We start from the raw sequence: 18487 nt of genomic DNA on the forward strand, positions 1-18487 counted from the left end.
AAACTCAGCATGTGTATTCTTGTTCATACAAGTTGAAGCTCTAAATTTCAAAATAATATCTATGTAGATCTCTGGTGATCCCTTCAGCAAAGACTAGGGTTGAGGGTAGCCTGGATTTATTTTTCAATTGTTTCTGACTCCCTGTGTGACTCTTTTCCCACTCCTCTGCTTAATTTTATTCGTCAGAATTATTTATCCATAGGTTCATTTAAGAAAGGTCATCATTCCTGTTGAATTCTCTAGCATGAGGGGAAAACATTTTAGCTTTTTTTCGTGAATAAACACAGTGAAGGATTGGTTTCCTGAATATGTGCTGTTGAATGATGTGATTTAAAAGGTTCACATGTACACCCCTTCGAATTTTAATATCAGCCCTTTTCCCATCTTAATATCATGTTTTAAAAGAGTCAGTGAGAAAATGTATGTTCTCAAGTGGGGAGAATGAAAGACTTGGAAACAGCCTCATATAAGAAAGCTAAGGTGTTGTCTGGACTAATAATGTAGGCAGGTAGCACAAGCCTTTTGTGTCTCTAGCAAGCTGTGGTTGACATAAGTTAATCATTTAGATGAAAGAATCATTCAGCTACTTAATTGCATGCAAAATAGTGCTTCACCAGAGTTTTAGCACGATGTGAAATATTACACTGGGACATGGCAGTTGAATTGTGTGAGTACAATTCCTAAAGGTCAAATCCTGGTTATTCATTTAGAGGCAGATTATTGACATTGTGGATTCTCCAAGAGCTCCCCACTGTGTCCTCCAGGGCTATGTCACTATTCACCAGCTGGGTAGAATACACGGGGCAGGAGAAAGGAAAGGGACTGAAACTCAGCCCACAATTATGCAGTTTGTAAGCAATTCAGATGAAAGATTTAGTGGGAGGAGAGATGCTCAAGTTCATTCTTTGTTAGGAAAATACATATTAAAACTACAATGCAGTGCCATTTTCTACCTGACAGAGGCAAAAATTCAAAAAACAATTCAGGTAATAGCAAGTGTTGGCAAGGATATGGAACAACAGAAAACTGCATTCACTGCTTGTAGGAGTGTAAATTGGTATAAACATTTTTGGAAAACAATGGGTATTCTACAATAAGTTTGAAGATATGCACACCCCATGACTTGGCACTCCTAGAGAAACTAGGGCATATGCACAAGAAGACATATACAAGGGTGTTCATAGAAGCCTTGTTTGTAATACTTTTTTTTTTTTGAGATGGAGTCTTGCTCTGTTGCCCAGGCTGGAGTGCAGTGGTGTGATCTCACTGCAACCTCTGCCACCTATGCTCAAGCAATCCTCCTACCTCAACCTCTGGAGTAGCTAGGACTACAGGCATATGTCACCACACCTGGCTAGTTTTTCCTAATTTTTGTAGAGACTGGGTTTTGCCATGTTGCTCAGGCTGGCCTCAGACTCCTGGGCTCAAGCAATGTACCCACCTTGACCTCTCAAAGTGCTGAGATTATAGATGTGAGCCACTGTGCCCAGCATGTTGGTAACATTTAAAAAAAAACAGCATAAGACTGGGCTTCACCCCTATGTCTGTCAATAAGAGAATGGACAAATACCTTGTGGATACTCATGTAATGAAATTGGGTGAGTCTGGGGCTATTTATTTTCTTTATGTATATGTTAATATGTGTATATGTATACCCTTTTGTACATATGATATTAAGTTGTAATGTGTGAAATGGCCTATATTTGACCATTTTTGACCTACAAAATAACAATTTCATGTGGTAACATAGTGTTTCAAAAAATAAATAAATGAAGTTCATTAAAGAAAAAAATGCTCAGTGTAGTTAAAAAAAAACTACTCAGAAACTCATAGGCTTATTAAAATTGGAGAAGATTTTGGAAATCATTTTTATTTTTCTGTAGATGGGGAAACCAAGGCCTAGAGACATTCATTCAATGAATCAATGTATCAACGAGAACCAAATGCTCTGGCTCTCAGATCAGTGTTTTTAAAATTATATCTCATGTTTGAAACAGTTTGTAGTCTAGCCCAGACATTTAAAAATAAAACATTCCAATATAAATCTATGTCCCTAGGCTGGAGATTTTCTGTGATTTACATGCAACTGAATAAGGCTGATGATGTCATAGGGAAGAGGTGATATCGTGGGAGGAGGATGAACTACATCTGAATACTCTGCAGTCATCTTCTGTTGCACGATGAGAGGCTGACCCATGTGTCCCTTTACTAGGAGAGAGGGGGTGGTTGAGTGATGTTTGGAGAAAGAATATACTTCTCTCAGAAGAAGGAAAAGGCACATTTATACTTAGGAGAGTACCTGAGCTATGAAAAATACCTGTTCCTCTTGTAGCAACTTTACTTTCCCACATCCATGGCAGACATCAGTAATTGCTCCATGAACCAAGACACAGCCCTAGAACGCTTCTTGAAAAATTGGTGCCACAACCAATTTTAGGGGACTGGTGTTTGAGACACAACTTGTTTGCCACCTTTGATGGGGGCAAGCCACTGTGGTGACTAGAGCTAGAACGAGTGACTATGATATACTGAGCAATATGGACCAATCTCTGAGGAAAGAGAAGTGAAGTGGTTACCCCCAGGGAACTCTGCAGAAGAGGACGGAGATGATGTGGCAACATGAAGAAGGGTGACACTATAATACTGAAGAGCATTCACTGGAGAGATGAGGGATTCATTCATTCGTTGTTTTTTTTTCCAGTATAAGTTTTTGAGAATTTACTATGTGCCAAGTGCTTGTGATATGGCTCAGAGCTGGTACTTACCCTCATTGTGCTTACATTCTAGTGAGGGAAATGAACATTAAACTTGTGAACAGTTACACATATGGTATATGGTTAATCAAATAAAAATTAAGCAGGAAAAGGAGACATGATGGAGGTCGCAGGGGGCTTTTTTGGAATGAAAAAGGCAGTAAGCTCTTTGAGGAGCAGTCACCTTTTAGATCAATCAAGAAGGAGACAAAAAAGATTTCATATTATTTATTCCTTCTCCAAGTGCTTTCTTTTTTATTTAGATGAGTTTATGATCTATGTTATTTTCCCTTTTCCCGAAAAACTTCTTTTATCCTCTCCTGTGGGCAAGTAGGCTGGCAATGAATTTCTCATTTTTGTGTGTATCTAAAACAGTCTTAGTTTTTGTTTTAGTGTTGAAGGATAATTTTACTGGATATAGAATTCTGGGTTGATGTTTTCTGTTTTTCAATAGTTTAAATATTTGATTCCACTATTTTCTTGCTTTCATGATTTCTGATGAGAAGTCTACAGTAATCTGTTTTTAATTAAATTTTAAATTGACAAATAAAAATAGTGTATGTGTATATATTTTATTTATATCTATATATATTGGTATCAGTATACATATATACACACACAGTACTATATGTGTATATATATGTATATACTGTATCAGTACTGTGTGTATGTGTATATATATATACTGCATCAGTGCATATGTGTGTATATTTATAAAAACACTTTTTCTGTGTATGTGTGTGTGTGTGTGTGTATCTATAGTGTAAAGTGTGATGTTTTGAAATATATATACCTGTGGAATGGCCCAATCAAGTTAATTAACTTATGTATTATTTTACATACTTATCATTTTTTGTGGTGAAGCCACTTAGAATTTACCTTCTTAGTGATGTTCAAAACACAATACGATGTTATTAACTGTAGTCACCATGTGGTTCAGTAGATCTCTCACTGTAACTGTTATCCTCATTCTTCTATAAGGTGTATGTCTCCTGTAAATTTTCTAAATGTCCTTTAAGATGTCTAGATCTACTGTTTTGTGCCTGTCATTAATTTTAGGAAGTTCTTAGCCATAATTACTTTATATATTTTTTTCTGTTGCATTCTCTTCCTCTGTTTCTCCTTCATGTATTCCCATTATGTATATGCTGCACCTTCGAAAATTGTCCCACAGTTCTTGTATGTTCTGTTTTTTTTTTTTTTTTCTCTTTCCATTTTAGTTTGGGAAGTTCGTATTGACCTATCTTCAAGTTCACTGATTCTTTGGCCATGTCTAATCTACAGATGAACCCATCAAAGGCATTTTTTATTTCTGTTACAGTGTTTTTTATTTATAGCATTTCTTTTTGATTTTGAGTTTTCATCACTCTGTTTACCTTGCCATCTGTTCTTTTATGTTGTCTACTTGTTCTATTAGAGCCCATATTAATTGTAGTTATTTTAAATTCTTTATTTGAAAATTCCAACATCCGTGTCATATCTGAATTTGGTTCTTATGCTTGCTTTGTTGCTGTAGCCTGTATCTTTTTGTGCCTTTTGGTATGCCTCATAATTTTTATTGAAAACCAAGCGTGATGTATCAGGTAATAGACACTGGGATAAACAAATCTTTAGTATGAGGTTTTATGTTAATCTGGCTAGATGTCGGGTTGTGTTTAATGTTTGTTGTAGCTGTAGGGGCCAGAGGCTTCACATTTGTCCAGTGTTCTTTCTTTTTCCTATTTTCTGGACTTTGAGATTCCCTAACTACCCTTTCACACAGAAAGGCTGCATCTTGCAACATATTTAGTTGTAATCCACTGTTATTCTGAATCCCTGTGGGTGTGATGATAAGGTATGGAGTGAGGGGAAAGATTCTATAATCTTGTGATTAAATCTCAGTCTTTTAGTAAGTGTGCCTGTGACCTTCACAAGTGTTTCTTAGCATTTTTTTCTCCCTCTTAGGTAAGTAAGACAAGAAGGCTAAAGGGGGCTGGAGTGGGAAAGATTCCCTTCCCTCAGCTGGAACAAGGCCCTGATATGCTTTTGTTACGAAGAATTCCCTGGCCGTGTTTCACAATGATTACTCTTCTCTTCCTCCTGTCAAATCCATGAAGGAATCTTTTTCAGACTTTCACCTTGGGAAACTGGTGGAGTTCCTTGAGACAAAACTCACTAAAATATAGATTCTCTCTAAACCTGGTCCCCAGATTTTCTTCTCAAGCTACCTCATAACTAGCCTCCAATAGCTCATCAAATTTACCTTTTAAATATTCCTACCAGTTTACAGTTCCAGAGGCTTCTGCTCTAGGTAAGAGATCCTGGTTTGACTATTTAGATTCACCACACAAAACTACCAGGCACATCAAAGTTGCCATCACCTTTTACTGGGCAACTGCCAACTGCCTTCTAACCTGCTTCTGCTCTCAAAACCCTTGGTTGCTTTCTATCGCATGTTGTGCAACATCCCAACACCTCTCCTGCCCTTCCCCTCCATCCATTGGGACTGTTCTCAGTTCTAAAAACACATCTGTCTTTGTCAGTCTGGGATACTCTTTTTTTCCACTCCTGAAGTGACTAAACCCTTTTCAGCCTTCAGGCTAGTCTCAGATTAAATATCATCTTCACTGATCTCCACTCATATTTCTCTGTCTCAGTACCTTGTTTTCATTAATATCACTCACTACTATTTATAACCATGTGATTGTGGCCTGCTTTTGCCACCTTCCCCTATAGATTGCAAGCCCCACGAGGGCATACATTTGCCTTATTCTGTCATATCTCCAGGGTCAGGTACAGGACAAGGCACATAGTAGGCATTCAATAAATATTTTTGAATGAAGATATGTATAAGGTGAGGCAAATCCTGCATGGATGAAAACGATATAATTTTCTACTTGAGTGCTTGCTACTGAAAGAGGTCATTCAGGAGCTACAGAGGGAGAGAGGAATAGTTTCAGTAACAACAACAACGATAATAACAGCTAAGACTTGTTGAGTACGTCCTATGTGCCAGGTACTGCTCCAAACTCTTGTTAAGTTTAATTCATTTAATCTGTATACCAATCATGTGTGATAGACATTATCATTATTTTTATTTTATGAACGGGAAAACTGAGGCAGAGAACACTTAATTAGCTGGCCTAGGTAACATAGCTGGGAAGGGGAAAAGCATAGATTTGACTTGAGCAGTCTGGGTTCAGTGCTCGTGCTCTTGGCCTCCAACCTCTGCCACCTCTTGGGTGTGGTGTATCTCAGACTCTTCCTTCGCTTCAGTCCTATAAACTTCAAAATGACTTTCACTCCCCAGTTAGCTGAAAAGCTGAGTAGGAGATGGCAGCCTTCATTAAACCCCATTATGTGGTCTAAGAATACTTTCTAAAGCCTAACACTGGAGTGTTAGCATTAATAGAAAACCTATTTGAGGTTTATATTGAACTTTAGATATGCTGGAGATGAAATCAATTAGCTTCAAACTCTTATTTGTGCCTAGAGAGAAAGGCAAAATGAGCTTTGGGGAATTAATTGTCTCTGTTTCATTTCTCCTTTTAGGACAATTGCCTCTAGTTTTTTCATAACATGAATATGCTAGAGTTACAAGCATGAGAGAGAGGAAAAGACAGAGTGGAAAAATGAACACATAGAAGTTATTTTTTAAGGGATGGCTACAAGAAGTGGGTGTGAAGTGATTACCTCGCTAGTATCTCAGAGGGGCTGAAAGAACAGGAGTTATCAGACTTGTCTTTTTCTATTGAATCAAAACTGAAAATGAATACATCAGCATTTGTCATGATTTATCCTGAACTGCTTTGCAGCTCAAAGGGAATGAGAAGTTGTTTCTGTAAAATACATTCTTTATTTTATTGTACCTTGAAATCATCTGCCACAATATTACTTCAAATAAAATTGGCAACAGATGGAAGTCCTGTGCTGCAAAATAAGACACAGAGATGCTTACACATTAAAAGAACTGGCAAAACTTGAATATTCGGAAGAATTTTTTAACAACCAAAACACCAAAAAAAAAAAAAAAAAAAAAAAACCCAAGTGTATCAGTAGTTGGAAAAAGTCACGCCCTTGTGTCAGTAGCCTGAGGAAGCTGGAGGACACGGTTAAGAATGTTGGACCTCGAGAGGCGGATAGTTTAAACTCGGATCCTTCTCATTTTATTCATTGGAACTTTGGGCAATGTAGAGAGTACTAGACCTTTTAAAGATATCATTTCTTCTTCTGTATGTTAGAAATAATGCTCATAGCATTTTCTGTGGGCCAAGGCGTGGACAATAGAGCAGGGCCTGGCCAATGGTCAGTGCCCAGCGTTTGTTAGCTGTTAGCACCATGACCACTTGCATCCACCTCACTTCATGAAGCCCAGTTCATGGGAGTCACGCATATCCTCTGGCACTACTGGCATTGATTGTGTAGTAGAAAACAAAACTATCCCCAAATTTTAAGACCTGGATCCTAAACTCAGCTTCTTCACTGCCTAAGAAGAGGGTGTAACAAGACACTTCCTCTCTTTGAATCTGTTTCCTCCTCAGTAACATGAGTAAGCCAGAGAGTTTTTGTGAGGCTCAAGTGGAGTTAGTGGTATGAAAATAAAATGTAAACAAACATACAAGTTGTAAAGGAGCAAATAATGCTGGTTTCTGAAATGAGGACCATCTATAGAAAGATACCTGAGGAGAAAGACTTGACCGATTTTATAGCTCTAGCGTATTCATGATTGTTTGACTGAACAAAAATGATAACAGCCCCTGAAATCTCTGATGAGTGACTGAGATCAGTAGCTCCCTGCCCTGATTATACGTTTTCATCACTGAAAGACTTAGCACGAACAGATACTAGGGTCCCACTCTCAGTGATTGGTCAAGGATGGGAGCACGTGTTTATATTTTTAAAAGCATGTCAGGTATTGTCTGATGTGCAGCCAGGATTGAGAAATACTGTATTCGATGCAAGAGATGTGTCACGTAACAAAAAGCACTGGACTTTAAGTCATGGGCTATGGATTTTGGCTCAAGTTCTGTCACTGTCCAGAATGGTAAATTTGAAAAATTATAAATAATACTATTAATAAAAGCCATTGGAGATTGCAAAAGGACTTTCCATTTCCAACAGTCTCTGTTTCTGGTTGTTTAATGCCAAAACAACTGGTTGCTCTAGCCACCTAGGCAACCTGGTAGTTGTAGTTGTATCATAGAGGCAATCCAAAATTCATTCAGGGGTCTGAGAGACTAGAAGGTTCTGGTTTGCTGAAGTTCATTTTGCAATAAATCAGCTGATCAACTTAGTCTTAAAATGATCACTTCTATTGGCCTGGGTAATCATTGGGGTAGTACCTAGCATATGGTAGAAGCTATAAATATTGATTGAATAACTAAATAAATAAGCGCAGTCATCACCTGTCCCAACATCATACCTGGTGGCTTTAATAATTATTCCCTATACTTAGTATAAGGAATACACACACACACACACATGCACGCACATGCACACACACATAATGCCTGTTAATATTGCAAATACAAAGTTACTTTCTCTTCTGAGAAGCAGTGAAATCTTTAATGCACAGGTCATAAGATCCAGTTTCCTGGAGGTATTTAAACAGAGGTAGATATTGAAGTTGGTGGGGGCTCAGCCTCAGGTGACTTTTAAGGTCTCTTTCAACCCATAACTCCTGGAATGTGAAAGCGTATAAAGTACCTCAGGCCTTCCATCTTGTTCGTGGTATTTGAACAGCAGAACAAGGGCAGATAGAATGCTATTGGTTCTAGTGTTATTTGTTTTCCTTTAAGATCAAGAGATCCAGTGCTACTGTTTTGAAAAATTCTAAATGTTTCTCTGCATTTGGGAAAGCCTGCTAAATTTGTCTACCATTTCAAATTCTGGTAGACATTTTTTAAGATGAAATGAGGCAACCAATTAAAATGGAAATGAAAAGCCTAACGTTTTGGAGGTAGACCAGATTTCTAGAGTTCTAAAATCTGCTTGCGCACAGGGTTTGCAAATGCATTCCCACTGTTCAAAGCTGAATATTTATAAAATCATGTTCTGGAGTGAAGATTCTATGAAAGGAGGTAATTGATAGTGTGGCCTTTACAAGGCTGGCATAGGCCAAAGACACAAATTGGTGGCCTCTGATGATTCCAAGAACAGTTGTGTTTTGTGTATCTCACACTACATTAAAAAAATCCAAAATGTTACCAACATTTAAAACTCAGAGGTTTTCACATGCATTAAAATATATATTTCTGCTTTTCCTAAAAATCTAGAAAGACTATTATGCATTGCTGTAAAGAAATACCTAAGACTGGGTCATTTACAAAGAAAAGAGATTTAATTGGCTTCTGAGAAGGGGAAATAGGCAAGTCCCATGGCAAAAGTAGGAGCAAGCAAGAGAGAGAGAGAGAGAGAGAGAGAGAGAGAGAGAGTAGGAGAGGAGGGGAGGAGGGGCCACACACTTTTAAATGACCAGATCTCAGGATAACTCACTCACTGTCAGAAGAACAGCACCAGAGTGATGGTGCTACACCATTCATGAGAAATCTGTCCCCATTATCCAATCACCTCCCACCAGGGTCCACCTCCAACACTGGGGATTGCAATTCAGCATGATATTTGGGTGGGGTACAAATATACAAACTGTATCAACTGTCTACAGTGGACCCACATTCTCTCATGGCAATAAAAGATAGAATCTGAAGGTCTCTGGCCCCTTATACTGGGACATATCACCCCAGGATATCCCCACTTGGACCCTTCTTTCATTTCTGTCATCCGCCTGGCCACTGAAGGCATTTGCTTTGGTCTCCCCTCTCAGACAAAACTGTGACTCAGGAGGGCTGGCATGGCCAACACCCTCCTTGCCATTTGACTGTGCCTTGAATGCAGGGAATATATGTCTTGCTACAAGTTGTTACACTCCAGCACCGTTGCTTCTACTTGGTAGAACTCAAGAACTATCAACTTATCCTACTCCCATTTCACACCTACCAATTCCTGGTTTTCTCTCTTTTCTATCCCCCAAATCTGGACACTTTTCTTTGTTTTTTTTTTCAGTGAAAAGGGCTGGTATTAATAATTACGGTTGACCCCTGAACAAGGCAGGGGATAGGTGCTGACCCCTCATACAGTTGAAAATCTGCATATAATTTTTGACTCCCCCAAAACTTAGCTACTAGTAGTCTTCTGTTGACTGCAAGCTTATTGATAACATAAATAGTCGATTAACATAAATTTTGTGTGTTATATGTATTATATACTTATAATACAATAAAGTAAGCTAGAGAAAAGAAAATGTTTTTAAGAAAATCGTAAAAAATATATTTACTATTCATTAAGCGGAAGTGGATCATCATAAGGGTCTTCAACTTTGTCTGCACATTGAGTAGGCTGAGGAAGAGGAAGAAGAGGAGGGGTTGGTCTTGCTGCCTCAGGGGCAGCAGAGGCAGAAGAAAATTCCCATATAAGTGGACCTGCTCAATGCAAGGGTCAACTGTACTCTGGGACAACATGTGTAAATTGGAGCTATTGTAGGTGTAATAGTTTTCTAGGACTGCTATAACAAAGCATCACAAGCCACCTGGCTTAAAACAACATAAATTTATTTTTTCACAATTCTGGAGACCAGAAGTCCAAACTTAGGTATCAGCAGGGTTTTCTCTTTCTGGAGATTCTGAAGGAGAAAGCCGTTCAGTGCCTCTTTCCTAGCTGTTAGTGGTTGTTGGTGATACTTGGGGCTCCTTGGCTTGTAGGTACACCCCTCCAATCTCTGCCTTCCTCATCACATGAGATTCTTCCTGCATGGCTGTGTCTCTGTTTTCTTTTCTTATTAGGACACCAGTCATATTGGATTAAGGACCACCATTTTAGCTTAATTATCATTGCAAAGACCTGATTTCCAAATAAGGTTATAGGTTACAGGTTACAGGAGGTTAGGACCGCAACGTATCTTTTAAGGGACACAATTCGTATCATAGCAAGCTAGGTCATTTGTTCATGCTACCTCAGGCCCAGTGCCTTCCTGAAAATTGCCCTTTATTTGTCCAGACAAGTCTGCTCAACACCTCACCCAATCAGATCCCAAAGCTCTAAACACTTATCCTTCCTCATCCTGCTTCCTCCATGAATGATCTCATTCCATGTTACTGTTAGGCAACAGGTCATCTGATTAAATAAAGGTAAGGAATGCTAAACTACACTGACTCTCTAAAGTTTATCTGCACTGTCTAATTAAAGATGATTTCTGAATTACAAGAGTAAAACATATTCAGTGCATAAAATTTGAATATTACATAGAAGCTACCCAGAGTTTGAATTATACCTCTGAGAAACAACTGTTAATTTGATTTTCTTCCAGTTTTTATTCTTTGCCTCTTAAAAATCAAAATTGTATAATTTTATGTATCGTTATAATTAAGCATTTTTTCCATGTAAACTCTAGTGTACTATATAATGTTCAATATTTGTTAAGTGTTTTCTAAATGCCAACTACTACCCTAAGTACTTTACGTACATTATCTAATCTACTATTAATAGTTATAATATTCTTAGAGGTAGATATGATTATTCCTATTTTACGAATGAGAAACTGAGGCAGAGTAAACCTAGAGAATTTTTTCTAGGCTACACAGCTAGTATTTCATAGAATCAGGATTCAAATCCAGCTCACCAAGCTTCAGAGCTTGCACTCACAGCACTGTGAAGAATATCTTAACTTAGAAATGAACCATAATTCGTTTTGATTTACACAGAAGCAAGAATCTCAAAAAGAATTGGCTTGGGTAATAAGGAAAAGGCAAATGAATCTTGTATCTTTTCATCCCTTTTACAGCACCTCTTTCCCCAAAAGAGATCTCAACACTCAAATCTCAATCCTACATTTGCATGCACACACAAGCACACACCTACACACACATGTGCGCACACATGCATGCCCCTCTACCATTCATCTAGTTGTAAATCTAGGGAATTATTCTTCCCTTTTTCTGTGTGCCTCTTCCTCCCATAATCAACCCACTACCAAATTGGCTAAGAAGCCAGATTTGCTTCTTAGATACATCTTTAAACTGTCTATCTCCATCTCCTCCAGGTCACCATCACCGGTGGCAGGGAAGTGTAGCATTGCACCAGCTCTGCTCATTAATATCTTTTACAGTTGGGAACTCTTTCTCCTATTTACTTTCTACTGAGAAGTTAGAAATGTAGATATGAATGGTTTGAGTTGACACAGTACGCTGTCAGTTTCCCAATGGAAATGAATTAGGTAAAGGAACCCACATCAACTGCTGGATAAGAATCAGTGTGGGTGGTTTAGCTCTTTTCTCTCTGTGCTCTTTACAATATTCTAAGGCAGTTTTAAGCAATTGAGATTGTTTTTTTACCTTCTGACAGTGCATCAGAAGGAGTGGCTTGAGCAGTCAATATTGGGCTATGGGGTTGACAGATCGGGATTCAAGTTTCAACTCGGCTAATTATTTGTGTAACATTTAGCAAGCTACTTGTTGTAAGCCTTTATTGGTTTCTTACGACCACTGTAATAAATTACCACAAAATTGGTAACTTAAAACAACAGAAATGTATTCTCTCAGTTTGGGAAGCTGCAAGTCTGAAATCAAGGTGTTCACGGGTCTGTGCTTCTTCTGAAGCCCCTAGGGTAGCATCTTCTTTGTGGCTTCTTCCATCTCCTGGTAGCCCAGGTGTTCCTTGGCTTACAGCAGCATATCTCCAATATCTGTCCCCATCTTCACCTGGGTCTTCCCTCTGTGTCTTTGCCTTCACATGGCGTTCTCTTGTGTGTCTCAGTTTCCTTTTCTTGTAAGGACTCCAGTCTTATCAGATTATGGCTCACCCTAATCCAGAATGACTTCATCTTAATTTGGTTACGTCTTCAAAGACCCTATTTCCAAATAAGGTCACATGCGCAGGTGCTGGGGGTGAAGACTTTAATATATCCTCTTTTGCAGGGATGGGAGGGGGTGAACACAATTCAACCCATAAGCCTCAAAACTAGCTTTCTGACCTGTGCAAGAAAGATAATAATACTACCTGCTAGATATGGTTCTTGTGAGGATTCAGTGACACACATGTCTGGGCCCTCACACGGTACCTTCAACATAACCAGAACTCAGCACAAACATCCCCAGTCTTCTACCTGCCTTTCCAGACCCTCCCCTCCTCTTCTTCTCCTACTCAGCTACCCCAGTCTGTCATTTTTTTTACTCAGAGTAGAAACACAAAACAAGCAACCATAAGTTTACCTATTTCCTGACTGCATCCTTCCTGCCATTAATTTAGCAGGTGTTTTTGGTGAATTTTTCAAAGGAATGTGTTTACCTTTCACAGTGTTTCCAGAAAGGACTCAAAGTTCAGTGGCGTGTAAAAGACTACTTTGTACTTGCCAGTACATAGTCCCCAGGTCTTCTGTAAGCACAGTTTCTTTGGATGAAAAAAGCTGTGAAGAAGCCCGTTCCTCTCCAGCACCATCTGGTGACACTGATGAGGCCCCATTGATTTTCACTGCCAGTGGAGAAACTGAGGAGAGAGCCAGAGGAGCACCCAAGCAGGCTTGGAACAGTTCACTTTTGGAACAACTGGTAAAAAAGCCTAATTGGGCACACTCAGTAAATCCTGTTCACCTGGAGGCTCAGGGCATCCACATCAATAGACACACAAGGCCTAAGGGTCAGCCCTTGAACAATCCCAAGAAAAATTCTGGTAAGTATCACATTGTGGTTACTGATTCTCCTTGTTTCAGCTGGTCACATTTTGTTTTCAACTTCAATATAAACAGAAAAAATATTGATTTCATGGCCAGTCCTATTCTAGAAGGTACCATAAGAACTATAGTAGCCAGTCCTTGATGAAAGTCTCCTTGTTGCCAAGTACTATATTGGAGGAGAGAACAGATGTGAGTCGATGACAGGTAATTTGATGATTCAGTTATTGCACCTGACAATGACAGCTATTATCATCACAATTCCAGCCCCACTTATTAAGCTTTCACCATGTGCCAGACACTGTGCTGGGCATTTTATATTACTTTACGAAATCTTAATATAATATTCAGGCAGATCATACTATTATCCCCATTTTACACACAAGGAAGTTGTGAATTCATAGCACAAGATACAGGAGGAATGATTCAAAGTAAGGACATGACCCAGAAGGGATAAGTTTTGGAAGCAGAAAGAACTGTGCTCAAATAACAGCTCTCTCCCATCTCAGCTCTGTAACCATTATCAAGTCCCATAAATGTTTTTGCAGCCCAGTTTTTTCATCTGTAAATAATGACAATTATCACTTCAAATTAAATGATTTATATAAATAAAATTTCCTGAACATAGTAAGGGCTTCATGGGGGTGGTGATGATGGTCGTGGTACTTATGGTGCTGATGTTCAGACTGGAGGAGAGAAAATCTAAGGAAAAAAAAATGCGGATCTCCAAATATTCCAAGAGCTGTCACGTAGAAGAGGGATGAGACTGATGTTACATACTCTTTTCATTTATAGCAAGCTTGTCCGACTCATGGCCTATGGCTTTGTATGTGGCCCAACACAAATTTGTAAATTTTCTGAAAACATGAGATTATTTGTGAGTTTTCTTTTTTCTCATTAGCTATCATCAGTGTTAGTGTATTTTATTTATGACCCAAAACAAGACACTTTTTTTCTTCCTATGTGGCCCAGGGAAGCCAAAAGATTGGACAGCCCTGCTTTATAGGGCCCTTTTGAGATAGGTTCCTTCCACGTGTTTGTACAGTTTGTTGGAATTTACCAGAAGACAAAAGAGATAGATTTTGACTCAATACAAAGGAGAACTTTCTTTGAACTAGAAGAGAATGTACTGCATGGGCTAGAAGTGCTCAAGCAGGGGGCTGGGAGACCTTCTTCCAGAAAGGCTATGTCAGAGATTCCTCTGTTTCTGGGAGCTGGGCCTGGTGATGAGAAACAGAAGATGCTGGTTGGCTAACACTTTTGAGTTCTTACTATGAACAAGGCAATATGTTGAAATTGGAATGTACATCTTCAGTTTTGATCCGCATGACCTTCCTCTGAGATAGAAACTCTTACTTTCCTATGGTTTAGTGCAGAATCCAGGTCAGAGTATTTCTGGATCCAGGTTCTAAATATGACTATAGTGACTCTTGAGCACTGAGCACTTGCCATGTACTTGATGCTCAACATTTTGTCAGGTTCTTTCCTCCAATTCTTAGCTAGTTTCCTTTCTCATTTCAAGTCTTTGACTTGAAATGTCACCTACTTAGCTCTTTCTCAAATTCCTGTCTCAGTTTATTTTTCATCATAGGATTTATTACCAGCTGGCACTTAAAATTTATTCATTCACTTACTTGTTAGTCTGCTTCTCCTCCCTACTTTTTATTGCCTGCCATGTTCCCTTTGTATCCCCAAGGTCTAGAATACTGCTGAGCACATACTGGGCATTCAAATATTATTAAATGAATGAACAAACTTAATCTCACTAGCAACCCTGTGAAGGAGGTAATATAACTCCCATCTTTCGGGTAAGGACAAAGAGACTTAGGCCAGGTCATGTGCCAAGATTTGAATCTATGAAGTCCTGACCCCAGAGCTTTATTTCATTATACCACACTGTCCCTTTAAGATAGTTTGTTGCAAAATGTATCATTACTAAATTGCTTTCAGGGAAGGACATTTCTATTTTTTTTTTTGGCTCAAAACATAGGAAAGCATATCCTGTCTAGGTCATGCCCTGTTGCTCCAAACTCCAAAGCTACATCAGTGTTCTCTAGTGGATTCTTCTTGCACTGAATATTGTTGGCACTGAATGGTCCATCTGACAGGGCCAGAAATCCAAATCAACAGCTATTAAGCACCTAGTGTTCACAAAGCAACACGCTTGAAAGTTTTCATTTACTTGGAGATATTAAAATGCCATTCTACCTTTATTTCAGGAAGTGATTCCTGCATTGGGAAATTCAGATTCACAAAAAAATTTTCACTGTTTGACTTGGGCACGTGGCATGTGCAGAGGGAGGTACTCAGTACATACTAGGCATAGAACAGAGTGTGATGAACTAAACTGAATTATATAAAGATAGACTGACTGTTTGACAACCACTGTTAGGAAGGTACTATTCATTTTAATTCTTTTACATATTTTTTGAATTTTGGAATGATCTGAGTTGCTCCAAATATTCTAGACATCTATGTGCTATTGAAAACCTTTTGAAAGCTTCTAGAAAGTGATTTAAAGCACATAAATTATCTTAAGTCACTACTGAAGAATTAGACTTTAATTTGTGTAGGTCAATGGGCAGAATTTCTCAGGTAAAAGCTTCATGATTTATATATGCATTTATATATAAATCTTGGAGTTTATATATGCAATATATTATATAATATGGAAGTTTATATATATATGAAAATGTAGGTAAATATATATGTGTGAATGTATATATATTCACACACACACATATAGCAGTCTTGGCTATGTTGTAAGAAAACCACATCTTTTGTATGGAAAAATTATTTCGTTGGGCAAAGAAAGAAAAAATCAAACTTATTAGTATTAGTGGATATGTGTGTGTTATGTAGACCCAGTCTTAGGTTAATTTACTGTTTGTTTTAATCTTCAGCTGGTTTGAAGTTTCCAATAAAACTAATGAAGTAACAGCCTCTTGTTTTTTTAAAAAATCATCAGTTGACAGTCTACAGGGACTGTAGACACATTTGCTTTCACATATCCATTAATAACTACACTTGACAATTTTCCATTCACAAACTGTCCCCTCATTTAGAAGTTCGAGCCCTATTTTAGCCACTGATTCTTCTGTGTCTCTCTCTTTGGGGGTTTTGAACAGTTTTCCTTGAAATAGAAAGTTTTCTGAGGATTATGCAAAAGCTATATATATATATTGAGGCGTTGGGGAGGTGGTTTCAAATAACAGGAAGGGAATAGATAGCATTTTTGTTTTCTTAGAGAAATATGGGGAGGCAGGTGAGGCTCATGTCAGGGTTTTATTTATTTATTTAGTTAGTTATTTATTTATTTTTCTTTCCCCTCTGAGCACATTACAAATTTCTCAGATTTCTCAGATGTCCAGTTGTCGCGGGGGCGCGGTGTGGTCCCGCACACTTGAGCCTCATCTCTGTCCTGCTTGCCTGCTTTGCCTTCCAGGTTCCGCCGCCAGACCTTTCACTGCCATCGGCCTCTGCAGGAGGAGCCAGACCCCCTGCGCCCTGCAGAGCACCGGCCCGAGTAACGCAGAGCTGGAGCCGGAGGAGAGGATGGCAGCCCCAGCAGGCTCTCAGGCACACCCCGACATCCAAAGCAGACTCCTGGGCGCGTCCGGAAATCCCGTCGGAAGAGGCGCGGTTGCCATGGCGCCAGAGATGCTCCCCAAGCATCCTCATCCCCCGCGGGATAGGAGGCGTCAGGCGGACACCTCCCTCCATGGCAATCTGGCAGGAGCGCCCCTTCCTCTGCTGGCCGGTGCTTCCACCCATTTCCCCTCCAAGAGGTTAATAAAGGTTTGCTCCTCAGCACCCCCCCGCCCAACTCGGCGTTTCCATACGGTTTGTTCACAGGCCCTTTCTAGGCCGGTGGTGAATGCTCACTTACATTGACCGCTGCGAGGGAATTGTTCGGCGAGTGCTGCCCATCTTCAAATCAATGCCTGCTCAGAACAACAGAAAGGGCCTCAGATGTACTGGTTTCCACAGAACCATTGTTAGGCTTTTGTGAAGCATTTTTGAACCTAATAAATAATGTCAAAAGTCCTTAGCGCAGCCAAAAATGTTCCTTTTGAAGCATCTCTAATAGTATTTTTGTTCTGCGGTGTCTCCCAGTGTTACAAAGAATTTGTGCCTCACAATAGGGATGGGGTACATCGCGTGCCACTTTGCAACGTGCCTCGTGGGATTGTGAGGAACCCTCTTTGTTTTGCTTTCGCAGGTAAACGGTTTCACTTGCCAACTTCGCCTTTGGCTTAAGGATGTTTTCTAAGGGCCTTTAGAATTTCTAAACAGCGATTGGGAAAACATAATTGAATGTCTGTAATTTAATAATTTACATGAAATTTGATTCCTCCTGATGTGTCCAGGGGAATTTTTCATGTCGTATTAAGGGTTTAATGTTAGAAACCTGAAGCTGGACCCTAGTTTGAGGCCCTGAAACACTTGGAACCAAGTTTAATGTAAAAGAGGTGCTGAATTTGCTGATTTGTAACACAAAATACTGGAGCAGCTTAGGAAACCTTTTATCAAACTGGTAATTTTAGGCAATACCTTTTATTTTGTTTAATATAGCAGCTTTTCATCATGGTGGGATGCTGATACCAACTTTATCAATTAATTTTATGAGTTTAGGTTTTCTCTTTTTAATATAGTAGGTTTTTTTCCCCTTCAGAAACAAAGAGAAGTCAATGTGACCGATATGCTTATATGCAGTTTTGCACTCAAGTTCCTTGGAATTTTCCCACAAGCTTAGATTCACAGAGTTTGATAGATGGAGGTTGTCAAATCTTACTGCATTTAAAAAACGTGGTTTTTTTTGCTTTAGTTCAACTTAATATACATAGTATGATTACATTTAAGACAGCATAATGTCTCAAGTCCAAATTTAAGTCTCAAGGTTTTGAGAGGAATGAAGTGTTACAAGCAATAACTTCCTAACATTTAAGAGTCTGTTTAGTCCTTTGGAGACTGAAGACTGTTTACTTTTTTTTTTTTTAATATTAGCATGCTTTAGGAATAATGCACTTTAAAG

The 18487-nt window shown here is 39.0% G+C and overlaps 1 protein-coding gene across 1 annotated transcript in view; it reads left to right on the forward strand.

Moving 5' to 3' along the window:
• The window catches only part of CUNH12orf42 (chromosome unknown C12orf42 homolog), a 185398-nt gene extending 167899 nt beyond the window's left edge, over positions 1-17499 (forward strand). Inside the window, exons 5-6 of the mRNA XM_033220867.1 lie at positions 13080-13451; positions 16898-17499. Coding sequence (XP_033076758.1) covers positions 13080-13451; positions 16898-17346 — 821 coding nt within the window. The 3' untranslated portion in view covers positions 17347-17499. The remainder of the gene's footprint in view (positions 1-13079; positions 13452-16897) is intronic.
• Positions 17500-18487: the final 988 nt, after the last annotated feature.

Source organism: Trachypithecus francoisi, unplaced genomic scaffold (genome assembly GCF_009764315.1).
Source record: "Trachypithecus francoisi isolate TF-2019V2 unplaced genomic scaffold, Tfra_2.0 Lachesis_group11, whole genome shotgun sequence".
NCBI classification, from domain to species: Eukaryota; Metazoa; Chordata; class Mammalia; order Primates; family Cercopithecidae; genus Trachypithecus; species Trachypithecus francoisi.